The sequence below is a fragment of the Hemitrygon akajei genome, chromosome 26 (genome assembly GCF_048418815.1).
Source record: "Hemitrygon akajei chromosome 26, sHemAka1.3, whole genome shotgun sequence".
NCBI lineage: Eukaryota > Metazoa > Chordata > Chondrichthyes > Myliobatiformes > Dasyatidae > Hemitrygon > Hemitrygon akajei.
Genome location: NC_133149.1, coordinates 43,440,564 through 43,454,546, shown reverse-complemented (window position 1 = coordinate 43,454,546; position 13,983 = coordinate 43,440,564). Strand labels below are relative to the sequence as shown.

The following is a 13,983-nucleotide window of genomic DNA, read 5'->3' as shown; positions in this document are numbered from 1 at the left end:
CTGCACACAAAGACTGACAAAAAACCAATGTGCAAAAGAAGACAAAGTGTGCAAATATAATAATAAGCAAATAAATAAATAATGCAATTCCAAGAACATGAGCTGCAGAGTCTTTGAAAGTGAGCTGATAGTTTGAGGAATCAGTTCAGAGTTGACTTGAGTGAAGTTATCCATACTAGTCAGGAGCCTGATGGTTGAAGGGTAATAACATGCTTTCACTTCAAAGAACCCAAAATGAAGTAATGAGCCTTCCAGTCTCTAGAAGCCAAGTGGTTGTGGCACAAAACTAGCCCAATAGCAAGCTCACCCAGAGGTGCTAGAGAAGGACAAGAGAAAACTGGAAGATCTATTCTGTCGACTCTGCGGTTTGCCCCTTGAACTTGAACTTGTTGACCTTGTGTTCACCATCCCAATCATTTACATTTGAAAACCAATGGAAATTTTATTTAACTATATACCAGTCAGTAGCATGTAGCTCCCTGTATCCTGACAAATGAACAAACTTGGCTGATTTCCATGGGAATGGATCCAGAATTATCACACTGGCTGCCAACTGTATTAAGTAAACTTGAAAAGCCACGGTTGTATTGTGCTACTTAAACTTTACATTCTCCACTTCATTCAGACTCCTCATGTGAAAAGAACCCGATGTCCCATCTCTTTAATGCAATTAAACCAAATCTCAGGACAAACACCGTCTATTTTTTTATGTCTCAGTGATCATGTATGACCTCTTTGCTGTTTTAATGAAGTATGTACGTTATATATGATGGAGGAAAAACATCCACACTTCATAACAGATTCAGATTTATTTATCACTTGTACATCAAAACATACAGTAAAATCGTTCATTCACGTTAACAGCTAACACACCCAAAAATGTGCTGGAGGCAGCCCACAAGTGTTTCCACACATTCCAGCACCAACATTGCATGTCCACAATGTGCAGCAGGACAACACAAAGAACAACAACAACATCAACAAAACAACAGCAGCAAAAGAAGCTCCACACACAAACACAAACAGGCCTCCAGCCACTGGACAGGCTGCCTCTGGACCTCTAATCCTTGGCTCGGGATTCTCAGACATCAGGCTGCCTGTTAACCTGTAAACCAAATGAACAGTTTATTTTATCTTATTTCATGCACTGAATCCATCCAAAAAATCTCCGAGAAAAGGACCATCTCCAGTCCCTGGCTTGGATGCTTAGACTTGACCTTTGGGTTTCTACCTCCAAACCCAAGAGAGTAGACTAGAGACACAATACCTTCTTCGCCACCTTTTCAACCTGTGTTGCTCCCTTCATGGAATGGTGGATTTTAAATTCAATTTCAAGTTTAATTGTCATTGAAACCGTACACACATGTACACAGCTATACAAAACTCTGTTCGTCCAGTGTCAAGGGTGCAAAACATAGTACATATGTCACACACAGCACATACATATAGTTAAGATCCAGCACACACAGTCACAAAATAATATTAGCACGTCCCTGAGTGACATGGCCTGTAGATTGATGGTACTTAGGATGCTTCCTGGAGCCGTGTTCCTGCAGCGGCCCCTCATCTCCCACAGCTACAAACGGAGGCAATCCAGCTTGACTTGCAGTGAGCAGCACCGATGGAGAGCTGGGCCGCAGGGACCAGCCCCCAACCCAGCACAGATTCCAGCATACCTGCTGCACCTCTGTTCTCTCCAACACTGCCTCCAGCACCTACTCCTCCTCTGGGTGGCAGTAACAAGCAACAACGTGGTATGAAGGCCTGGCCTGTGCAAAACCAAAGCCATGCAGCACCCCCAACATTGGTCTTGCCAATGAACTGGACTTGTAGCATTTTGTATTACCAATGTCGATTAAGGTCTTGCAATCACAAGAAAAATTTTTAAGACAAACACTTGCACCTTTTGATGGATCCAGAGAGGCTGCTGTGACCAAGCATGGTGCCATCTTACTGGAAACTTGTACCCTGTTGTATATTTAATATTTCAGTAACATTTGAGTAATATTGTAAATATGTAGTTAATTCTTGCTCTTTAAAATAACTTATTACAGGTTATATGTAAAAATATGTAAATTGTATATGTCATCATGCTACCACAAGATACAATTCTCATCGCTGCCTGTAAGGAATTTGTACCTTCTCCTCATGACCGCGTGAGGTTTCCTCCGGGTGTTCCAGTTTCCACCCACAATCCAAAGACATACAGTTAGTCGGTTAATTGGCCACATGGGTGTAACTGGGCATTGTGCTGGAAGGACCTGTTACTGTGCTGGACTGACCTGCATTGTCAGGTTACTTTCATATTTCCAGCATCTGTAGTTTTACTTTAATTTTTAAATACAATTGAGTCTTTAATTGTCCCAGCCACATAAGTAATACAATATGTTTTCAAGGAGCAGCATGCACACAGAATGCTGGAGGAATTCAGCAAGTCAGGCACCATCTATGGAGGGAAATAAACAGGCAATATTTCAAGCTGAGACCCTTCATCAGGACTGGAAAAGAAGAAAGCAGTAGCTAAAATAAAAAGGTGGGTGGAGGGGGAGCTGATAGATGAGACCAGGTGGGAGGGGAGGGAAGAGGAAGAAAGCAAGTGGAAGGAGATAGGTAGAAGGGGTTAGGCTGAAGGAAGAAATATGACAGGAAAGGAGATCTTCCTCCTTTCCCAGTCTTGACAAAGGGTCTCAGCCTGAAATGTCGATTGTTTATTCCTCTCCATAGATGCTGCCTGACTTGCTGAGTTTCTCCAGCACTTCGTGTTGCTCAGAATTTCCAGCCTCTACAGAATCTCTTGTGCTTATGTGTTCAAGGAATCTTCGCTTTTCTCTCAACTCATGACAATGAATGGAAAAGAACTGAAAACACTGTCCAAAATAAGGAAATCCCTCAATACTGAACAGCAAAGTTGCCTGGACTTCACCTTAGAAACAAAGAAAACCTGCAGCACAATACAGGCCCTTCGGCCCACAATACTGTGCCAAACATGTACTTACTTTAGAAATTACCTAGGGTAACGCATAAGCTCTATTTTTCTGAGCTCCATGTACCTGTCCAGGAGTCTCTTAAAAGACCCTATCGTATCCGCCTCTACCACCATCGCCGTCAGCCCATTCCACACACTCACCACCCTCTGCGTAAAAATCTTACCCCTGACATCTCCTCTGTACCTACTCCCCAGCACCTTAAATTTGTGTCCTCTAGTGCTAGCCATCCTCAGTGGATAAACAAAGGTCTGTGCAGGATGTGGACCATGCAGGAAGTAGATATCTATGTGCCAATCTAAATGTCTGGTGTACCTATGAATGCGGTCATGTGGATCAACAATAGATTAGACTGTCACATGCTCCCAGCAATACCAAATTCAATGGAGACATTATTGAGGTAAGCTCACAAAGGCAAAGAATTTCATTATTTTCTGGTAAATATGGCAATAGACTAACCTGAGTCCCTCCAAAAGCCCATGCCATAGCTTATGAACCATACATTACCAGGAGTGGGGAATTTTAATTATGAAGACAAATTAGATAAGCTTATGTAGTTCTTGGAACAAAGAGGAAGCTTAATTTCCCTGTATAAAATCAGAAGGAGAATGACCATTATCCCTTGGCAGAAAGAACCTGAGGTGTACAGCATGTTTACAGTAGAAGTGTGTTTGCTGTCAACCAATGAGTTGGAGGTAGGTGGAGCAGAGCACTTTATTGCACATTAAATATTTAATATATGGTAAACAAATCCACCTACACAGAAAATAGATTGTGTTTAAGAGGAATCAGAAACTTTCCTCAATAAATCTACGGTAAATACATTGAGTGAATGATAGTCAGTTGTACATAATGCATAAGATCAATTTTGATCAACTATATCAGCATGATCACGAAACATGATTAACAGAGAAAATTAACAAAATGTTTCCAGTCTGGTTGGCATCCGTATGATCAATAAATGCAGCCTCAAGGTAACTAGGATTTAGATTAGAGGGGAGATGAGTAGCAGTTTGTGCGATCAGTGTTTGATTCCCACTGTTGTCTGTAAGGAGTTTGTACGTTCGCCCTGTGACTGCATGGGTTTCCTCCCACATTCCAAATATGTACAGGTTAGGGTTTGTAAGTTCTGGGCAGGTTCTGTGCCTGTGTGGAGTTTTCACATTCTCCATCTGACCGGGAGGGGTTCCTCAGGGGACTCCAATTTGCTCTGACATTCCAAAGGCATGCAGGTCTGTAGGTTAATTGGACACTGTAAATTGCCTCTTTTGTGTGAGTGAGTGTTGAAATCAGGGGGAGTTAGTGAAATGGGAGTAGGGTATGTTACAGATGAAATTATTGGGAGAATGGCTTGCTCCACGAATTCCCCAGCATTGATGACAGCTCCAAAAGGCAGTATCTATCATTAAGGGCCCACACCACCCAGGACATGCCCTCTTCTCATTACTACCATCAGGAACGAGGTACAGGAGCCTGAAGACACTCACTCAGCATTTTAATTTTTGGAACAGCTTTTTCCCCTCTGCCATCAGATTTCTGAAGAGTCCATGAGCCAATGAATGCTACTTTACTATTTTGCTCTCTTGTAATACTGCCACAAAACAACAAATTTCATGACATATGTCAGTGATAACAAACCTGATTCTGACTCTGCTCTGCGAGCCATCCAAATCCTAATGGACTCAAAGGCAATGTTCATATGGAAATATAGGACCACATAGCCACTGTTCATCAGGCACAGACAAACTGATATGAGTGACATTCTGTGATGCATGAGACAACGGCATTAATCTCCAGACTATCAAAATTCAAATTGGACGAAATGAAGTGCAAATATAAAATGGTGCAGCTGCCAGCCACTTCTGTAACTGGACTGGTAACCAAGAGAGATTGGTTAGTAATTCAGCAAAAATGAGATTGAGATTCTACCATGGCAATTTTAGCATATGAATTCAATTTAGATAACATTAGAAATTCAAACATAAGAATTTAACAAATAGGGTGGTGAATCTGTGGAATTCATTGGCACAGATGGCTGTGGAGGGCTAGTCATTTAAAGCAGAGGTTGTTAAGTTCTTGATTAGTCAGGGCATCAAAGATTATGGGGAGAAGGCGGGAGAACAGGGTTGAGAGGAAAAATGGATCAGCCATGATGAAATGGGAAAGCAGATTTGATGGACCAAATGGCCTAATTCTGCTCCTGTGTCTTATGGAATAGGGTCCTCATAACTGTTCTGTTCTATCATGGATGTTCAGGTTCTTTTCTCTGTCTTCCTGCCCGCCGTCTATAACCTCAGTGTATGTCAATCTCAGCTTTATATATAATTAATGACCCACAGCCTCCAGAGATCATATTCCAAAGATACACAGCCTTTTGAGAGTAGAACTTTGCCTGGCTGAGTAATGGCCCCTTCCAAAGGAATAACACTGAACCTTATCAATCCACCTCAAGGACTTATGTGATACAATAAAATAACACCTCGTTTTTCTAAATTCTGGTGAGTCTAGCCAAACATGCTCTATCTTTTCTCCTAAAGAAGCTCCCTTATTTTAAGAATGAATGCAGTGAGCCTTCTCTGCACCCCCTCCAAGGTAATTATATTCTCCCTTAAACAAAGAGTACGTATGAACAGAAAGTTTTAGATTATCATAAAACAATGATGCGCATTTTTCATAACCCCAACCCCTTGCCAAAGTTCATTCCATCTAATGAAGTAATTTTAAATTGAAGTTACTACTGTGGTATTGAAAACATGGCAGCCAATTTGCATAAAGTAAGCTCCTGCGAAAATTGATGGGCAAACCATTCCTGCTCCATCATGACTCATCACTTACCTCAGTGCCACGTTCCTGCACTGACTCTATATCCCTTGATTTGATTACTATCTATTGATTGCTTTCTTCAATATACATCAGTGACTGAGCCTCCGTGCACCCTTGGGAAGAAAACTCCTAAGATTCACTAACTTCTGGGTAAAGGCATTTTTTTCTCATCTCAGTCCTGACTGGTTGACCCTTTACTTTGAGATTGTGACTGTTTGCTCTAGTCATTCCAGCTAGAAGAAACATCTGTCCAGTCAAGCTCTGTAAAATGTTGTATGTTTCAATCTGATTCTTCTCAACTCAAGAGAGTATAAGGAAACAATCAATGCATTCACCATTTCTATGACTACTACATTAAAGACCTGGAGATTTATCTGCATTTAAAATCATTATTTTCTACAATACTTGGGTTTAGTAAAACTGCACCATGGACAGTCCCAAGCCCTCCTACAAACAGAGGAAGGTTGGGCATGGGCAGCAACCCTATCCTGTAAAATCCCAGAGCTACAGAAACACCAACAGAAGTTCCAAAGGCCTCATCCCTGAGAGAGGAAGGATGTAAGAAGATGGGATAACTTGAAAGAATGACCCAGAACTGTAGTGAGCTGTTCCTTCACTCTATATCTGACCTATGGTTTTACATTATTTCCCATGAGTTTTCTGTCTCACCTCTTATGAAGGTTGACAGCATTTACTTGTTTCATTTTCATTCTTCTAGGGAAAGAGAATTAAAAACAAGAGTGCATTTGGTTTAAGGTAATTGGGGAAAGATGAAATGCAATCGTTAATTTCTCTGTACTCGCTGGAGTTTAGAAGAATGTTGTGGGGGGGGGGGGGTCGGGGTAATCTCATTGAAACCTATTCAAGGCCTAGATGTAGTGGACGTGGAGAGGTTGTTTCCTAGTCTAGGAACAAAGGGCACAGCCTCAGAATAGAGGAACATCCCTTTAGAACAGAAATGAGGAGGAATTTCTTTAGCCAGAGGGTGGTGAATCTGTGGAATCATTGCCACAGACAAGTCCAATTCATTGGGTGTATTTAAAGTGGAGTTTGATAGGTTCTTGATTTGTCAGGGCACCGAGGGTTACGGGAAGGAGGCAGGAAAATGGGGTTGAGAGGAATCATAAATCAGCCATGGTGGAGCAGACTTGATTAGCTGAATAGACTAATGTCAAACAAACGTGCCAGCTGTCCCCAATGATTTTTTTTAAAGGAGCTTTTATTGCTCCTTATCTTTAGTGTGAACACCTGTCTGGTAGAATCATATTTTATAAACAAACATCACTTCCTCTTATACCTTGGTACATTACATGCTGCCAAGCAAATTAGCTCAATATGACCTCACTTGTAATTTTTACACAATGTTGCTCTTCCAGGATTGTGTTAACCCTTTCGTGGTTTGCTGCAACTTTTGAACAAAGACTCTTCTGTAGATTTCTGATTCACTACCAAGCTGGTTAATCGTTTTCTGTTGGTCAAAGACTACAAACAATCCATAATGTTTCTCAGTGAGTTATGTGTGTGTCACAACAAAATGACTTCAGTTAATACAAAATTAAATGGGGAGACATCCAGTTGAACACTCAGTGGCCACTTTATTAGGTACACCTGCTTGTTAATGCAACTATGTTATCAGCCAATCATGTGGCAGCAATTTGATGCACAAAAGCATGCAGACATGGTCAAATGGTTCATTTGTTGTTCAGACCAAACATCAGAATGTGTAGGAAATGTGATCTAAGTGACTTTAACGGTGGAATGATTGTTGGCGCCAAACTGGGTGGTTTGAGTATCTCTGAAACTGCTGATGTCCTGGGATTTTCACACACAACAGACTCTGGAGTTTACAGAGAATGGTGTGAAAACCAAAAAAAAAAATTCCAGTGAGCAGCAGTTCTGAGGGTAAAAACACCTTGTTAATGAGAGAGGTCAGAGGAGAATGGCCAGACTGGTTCAAGCTGACAGGAAGGTGACAGTAACTCAAATAACCACACGGTACAACAGTGGTGTGCAGAAGAGCATCTCTGAATGCACAACATGTCGAACCTTGAAGATGATGGGCTACAGCAGCAGAAGACCACGAACATACACTCAGTGGCCATTTTATTAGGTACAGGAGATATCTAATAAAGTGGCTACTGAGTGTATATTGAAAGGCAAATTTTTTTACATGACATTAGGTGCAGGAATGCAAACAAGAACCTCAAGAGGAGAAATCTCCACTCCATAATACACCAGAAAGGGGTTTGACTGGGGCACACATTTCCTCTTGGTCAAGCTGTATCTTTGGACCAATGAACAGGAAAACAAAATTGTGTAACAAAGCATTTCAAATATGTTTAAAACAAAAACATTGTATAGGATGAAGGGGAATATAGTAGCAGCCCCCCAAACTGACCAGGTGCTCTAACAATCCACCTCCTACAGCTAAGGTAACCACAGACTGATATAACTTGCATTGTGCACCCCTGCTACAGATTACACATCCCTCACTACAGGGTGTGCACCCAACTCCCCTCAATTCTTTTCACTTCTCAGTAGCAGTGCATATAATTACGAATTATTTTCTTTTTTTGTGTTTACAGGGGCGGCTGGAGGGAGGGGGTGGGGAGAAGAACCAGGCAGTTTTCTATTTAGAAGATTTAGGAGAGCTTATCGGGCTTGAAATATAAAGCGGAATTTACAGGCATTATCCTTCAGCGGGTGAGTGTTCACAATGGAAAAGGGGTGAATCGCCGGCAATTAAAGGCACTTAATTGAATTGAACCGGTCTACGGTGGGAACAATAGGGACTACCGAGCACCTGGTCTGTGAATTATCTCAATTTCGTACTGAATTAATACGTAAAGGAACTGTATCCGAACATACAGGATAACACTCCCACGCCGCAATCAGCCAACGGGATGGTTTTAAAAACAATAGAGTTAATCAGCGATTCATTGAGCGCAGTAAGAAGCAAATGTTCAGATGGAAAATTCTGCTCCGTTTCATATCTGACTGTAAATCACCCCGAGCAAAAGTTGATTCCTCCTCTGGGGAATTTGCTGTTGCTGTCGTTTTGACTTAATGCCCCCATCGATTGTCCGGGGCGTTTAGACAATAAATTCCTAGATGTTCTACGATAGCTCAGCGGGTTGCACCTAATTCGGGAAACCCGAGGAGCACGTGAATGAGATATGTACCAGACTGAGCCGCGGTTTTTACGGAGTTAGTTCGAGGGCAAAGGAGCTAAAGTGAGTGAATGAGAGCAAAAGTGAATATGTGAGAGTGAGAGGGTTGACAAAATGGTGAAAGAGTGTGGGCGAAGGGGGAGAGAGAACGGCTAAGAGGCGTGTGCGATGAGAGCGATGTGAAAAGGGGAAAAAGGGGAGAGGGTGAGGAAGGAGGTAAAGTGGGAAATGGGAGGGGAGGAGAGGGAAGAAGAGGAGGGGAAAAGAAGCGACATTATCTGAGAAAGAAGATGTGTAAGCGAGTTTGTGGACAGAGAGGATGAGGTCACGATGTTCGTGTAACAAAGAGGCAAATATTCGTCCGTTTATTTTTTTTAACAACCATTTTAATCCTGTGCGTACGAGGGTTTGTGTGGGGGTGGGTGAGGAAGAGGAGAGAATAATTGATTTTTTTTTACGGAGATTGGCTCCAGGAGGCTCGGAGATAAGGACTGTGGTAATAATGAGCGAAGTGGCGCGCTGCTTAGCTCTGTGCCCGCGCCGGAGAGCGACCTGAACCAGTTGCTTTGCTCGAACAAAACTGTGTGTCTATAACTAAATGGAATCACCTTTCCGTCGCTACCTGACATCAATGCTACCCCGCTCACTCACATTTTACACCAAAAAATTGGATAAATAAATTGCAAAAGTATTTCCACATTTAGTAAGATGCAATTCCAATTGAGGCATTGGTCCTTTCTCAAACGTTTGAACCGTTTCTTCTTTACGTTGGGTTAACATACACTCCGAACTCTTGAGACAGACAGCTTGGTTATCCTGCGACTGATGCCCCTCAACCACAGGGTCTCGGCCCGAAACATCACCTGTTTATTCCTCTCCAAGGATGCTGCCTGACCTGCTGAGTACCTCCAGCATTTTGTGTGTGTTACAAAGGATGCATAACTCGTTCGCGTTCCCGGGCAACACTCAGCGTGAAGCAGAAACCCCGTGGGAACCGATAGTGGGAGAACCGCTCGCGGTTGGCACCGGACGGACCAGCTACGAGCCCCGACAAGAGTGAACCGAAGGACTCGTTTACACAGAGTCGTTAACACTGTATTGTGAGGATAAATTCGAAATATCCAAATATCAGCAATGTTGTGTTAAAACTACTCCAGGGATCAATAAGCCCCAATCTGATGAACACACGAAGAGATGAATAATGAAATACATAATTTAAATAAATCATAAAAAATCCATGAATAAGGGTTGGTTCACTCCTCCAACCACTGTGCCCCGGGACATGGTTTGCCATGGTTCTCCGAAACAGGCGCCGGAATCTCGGAAAAGAGCGGTGTGGAATGTGGGCACAAGGGAAGTGTTCCCCGAGCACTAATCACTCATACACCTGCAGAAATCTCGTTCCCTTCTATGGTGTCCGTGGGGGGTGGGGAGAAAAATTGAACAGAATCCTGTGAAATAACACGCGAGATAGACCTTTTTAAAACGAATACACAAATTCGAACCACCCCAAACGCACAAGGAAAAGCATATATCTTATAAAGCGAGTCCAGAACTCAGCGGAAAACCTTTGCCAGGAGAAGAAACGCGTGTTAATTATATCTGCAACTGTATTTGATGCCGGGGTGTATTACATTTGTATACGCGAGACCTCTAATCTTAATACGGTCGCTACGTTACACTTACTGTCGTTTCTATCAAAAATCTATTTGTAAATCACATTCTGGATGTAGAGGTTCCTTTAATACGTGTTTGATTAAAATTATATAAAATTCCAGTGAAGCGTGTTTTGTATTTGGGGATACAATAGTTGATATATTCGAAACTCGTTAAAAATCGACTATATCTCCCCTTTAGAATATTTTATATCGATTATCATTGGCGCAAAAGCGTGGTAGTTTATAGAGTAAATATAACAAGATGACTCACTTTTTGTCTGTATCTCACAAATATCATATTGCAATTGTTAATTAGTTAACGATTTGAAAACAAACAAGACGTACCTCGGGTTAGAGAGTACAGCAGGATTAGACTTATAAGCCACATGCCATAAACAGCACCTATTTCCCTCTGTGTGTGTCTCAGTGCGGTTGGGAGAGAGCTCAGATCCCTCGCTTTGGTTGTCGGAGACTGCGAGGTGAAGGTAACGGCGGTTCCCCAACGACAGCCTACCCGGGACATGTCATCGTTTGCAAAGGTGGGTAATGTCAACTCGCCCCGCCCAGTCACAGAAATCTGGAGATAACGCGCACGCCACAGTCACTGCACGGACCGTGGAGCATCCGACAAACCTTCGCTTGCCCGATTATTTATCACTGCGGTCTTTTGCATCCACGCACGTGTGGCAGAAGGTAGATTTGCACTGAAAAGGGGGGGGGGGGGTTGGAGATACCCCTCAGGAGAACTATGATATGGGGAAGCTGACGAGATAGATAATACACCAAATATTATCCACATTCACATAGGCAGCGTCGACACCGAACCAGGCGCTAGAAAATTAGTACATCAGCTTTTCAATTAAAGCGATTTAATTAAACCCACAATGTCATTAAATTAAAACGTCAATGGTGAAGTGATTGATAGATTATGTCGAAGATAGGTATATGTTTATTTGGATACAAACGGTCGACAAAATACACCGTGCAAGATTGTGGATCGTAATAAAAGTGGTTCAGAGATGGACTAGAATAACAGACCATCCAATGTTAAAGTCAAAGCCAAGTTTATTGTCATTTGCGCAAATACCTGGATGTACAGGTGTACTGAAAAACTTACTCGCAGGAGCATCACAGGCACATTGCATCAGATAAGCAGGATTCACAGGAAAAACACACATTAAACATTTTGGACTGTATTAGAGAACACGTGCTTCTTAAACGGCCCAAACTCATAGTAGGAAGGGTGAGCGAGCATCAGACGCGAGAGATAAAGGTTTGACAAAGGGGGTTAATCACTGAGCGGTAAAAATACTAATTTCATTAGGTAGTAATATTCAGCGACAAGCAACTGACCCAGTGCCGCGCTGAGCTCCGCCCGAACAATTCCAGCCTCCACGACTTTAGCTATTAATTTCTAAACGGTGTGAGAAAACGTAAAGAATTCCGTATGCTTTGTAAAGGTGAGGCATTACGGAGTTTCACGAAACTCTCAAAGCAGAAGGTGTACTTGTCGTGTTTTGACCCGGAGCCCAGAATGAAGAGCAAAAGTTTCCAACCTTCGGAAAAGTTGCTGCGGCATTCCCGCGTCTTTAGGCTCCCTCTACTGGTTCAAGTCAACCGCACAGGAAGAGAGTCCTTACCGAGTAATCCTATCGCAAGCGGAATCACGGCACAGAAAGACAGTTCGGCCCTTTCAACATCCTATCCCACAGCCTTGCAAATTTTTACCCCTTCAAACATTTCTCCAGCTCCTCTATATTTTTTCTAAAGAAAGATCAGCTCCCACCGTCCAAGTTTCAGGAAATCGATCGAAGTGTTCCACACCTCGGCAACACTCCGATCAATTTCCTGAAACTTGTACCAGAAATGAATGCTGAACCAGATCTACTCCGAGTGTTTGTCTTTGTGGAAAGGGGTTGGGGGAGGAGGTGAAAATTATTATTACATTCAACCTGAAATTCGATTATTTCAAGCATTAGACCGAGAATGTTTCAAATATGTATAAACGAAAACACTAACAATTTATTTAACAATCTAAATGAATCTTTCAACTTTACAATGAATCTGCAGTGAATCCGTTTTGTTTTAATGTATATATTCTTCCTGGAATGTGTAACGGCCAACCCATGATCGCCGAGACCCGTGGCTAATGTTCTGAATCACACGATCTGACGTTGAAAGCAATAAAAGATTAAGTGTTCACAGCGACCACATTCGCTGTTCTGTCCGAATGGTTCGGTGCGAAACGGGGTATTTAAACTGGAAATGTTTGCTTTACTGACCACCCCCCCTCCACACACACACACCTGTCTCAACATCGCACCGCCTATGGTTATCACAATAGGATCTGCATATGAATTGTGGTTTCACAACAGAACTGAAATCCATTGAGAGATTATGTTGATCATCTTTAAGGCAGCGCATTTTAAATACACACGTGACGTGATTCTGTAACAATTCTGTATTATTTGTATTATACTGTAACAATCGTTGCATTTTTTATTAACGCAATAGATATTACAACTTAATCTTATAATTTTTAATTACTGATTTTAGCAGCAATTCATAAATGGGAACTGATATTCCTGTCAATCACATGTGCAAAATCAATGACATCATAGACTCCCGAGATCATTAAAGCTGATAGTGTTTTCGTTCTACCATATTTTGATTGGAATAATGGATTATCAAAGACGGTGTCACTTTAAATGCGTGAATGTCAGTCAGGTGAAAGATGTATTAATGGTAAACGGGCTTTCAAAGATGTAGTTAGTTAATTGGTGAAAACATTATATGTAAAGCGGGTAGGGCGTAATTGCTCGTTAACCAAAAGTCTTAAGTTACAGTCGAGTTAAAGATGAGCTGCCTCTTTAAAAGTTATTTTACACTTTCACATGGTAGCAGCCAACTCCTTTTGTGAGGTCGATCAAGATCTGAGGCGCGAACTATCATTAACAGGCAGCAGTAAAACGTGCCCCGACTTGCAAAGGGCAAAACAGGACAAGAAAGGTCTGTCCAACCAAACTCCGATACAAAACGGCTGTGGATACCGGGAAGCAGACAGACACAGACAGAGACCTGCTCAGTTTAGCATTAAAACAAGCATAGTAATGACCTTTAACCTCCCCCTCCACCACAGTGTACATCTTTAAAGAAACGCGAGATTGGAAAAAAACGTACGTTTTTGTAAATTATATTATTTTCTTCTGCTGTTGTCTCTCTCCCCACCTCTGACAGCATGTAAAGGAGGCACTGTCTCAAGAAAATGGCACCTGTAATCAAAATGGCTTCACACCTTCAGGGCCAAGCCCTTTCCTAACTGCTATGGTTGGACATGAGGCGAGGAAG

At 42.1% G+C, this 13,983-nt stretch overlaps 1 protein-coding gene across 1 annotated transcript in view; it reads right to left on the bottom strand.

Moving 5' to 3' along the window:
* Positions 1-11,255, bottom strand: part of dscaml1 (Down syndrome cell adhesion molecule like 1) — a 673,508-nt gene extending 662,253 nt beyond the window's left edge. The window contains exon 1 of the mRNA XM_073030068.1: positions 10,981-11,255. Within this exon, the coding sequence (XP_072886169.1) occupies positions 10,981-11,158 (178 nt within the window). The 5' untranslated portion in view covers positions 11,159-11,255. The remainder of the gene's footprint in view (positions 1-10,980) is intronic.
* Between the last annotated feature and the right edge of the window lie 2,728 nt (positions 11,256-13,983).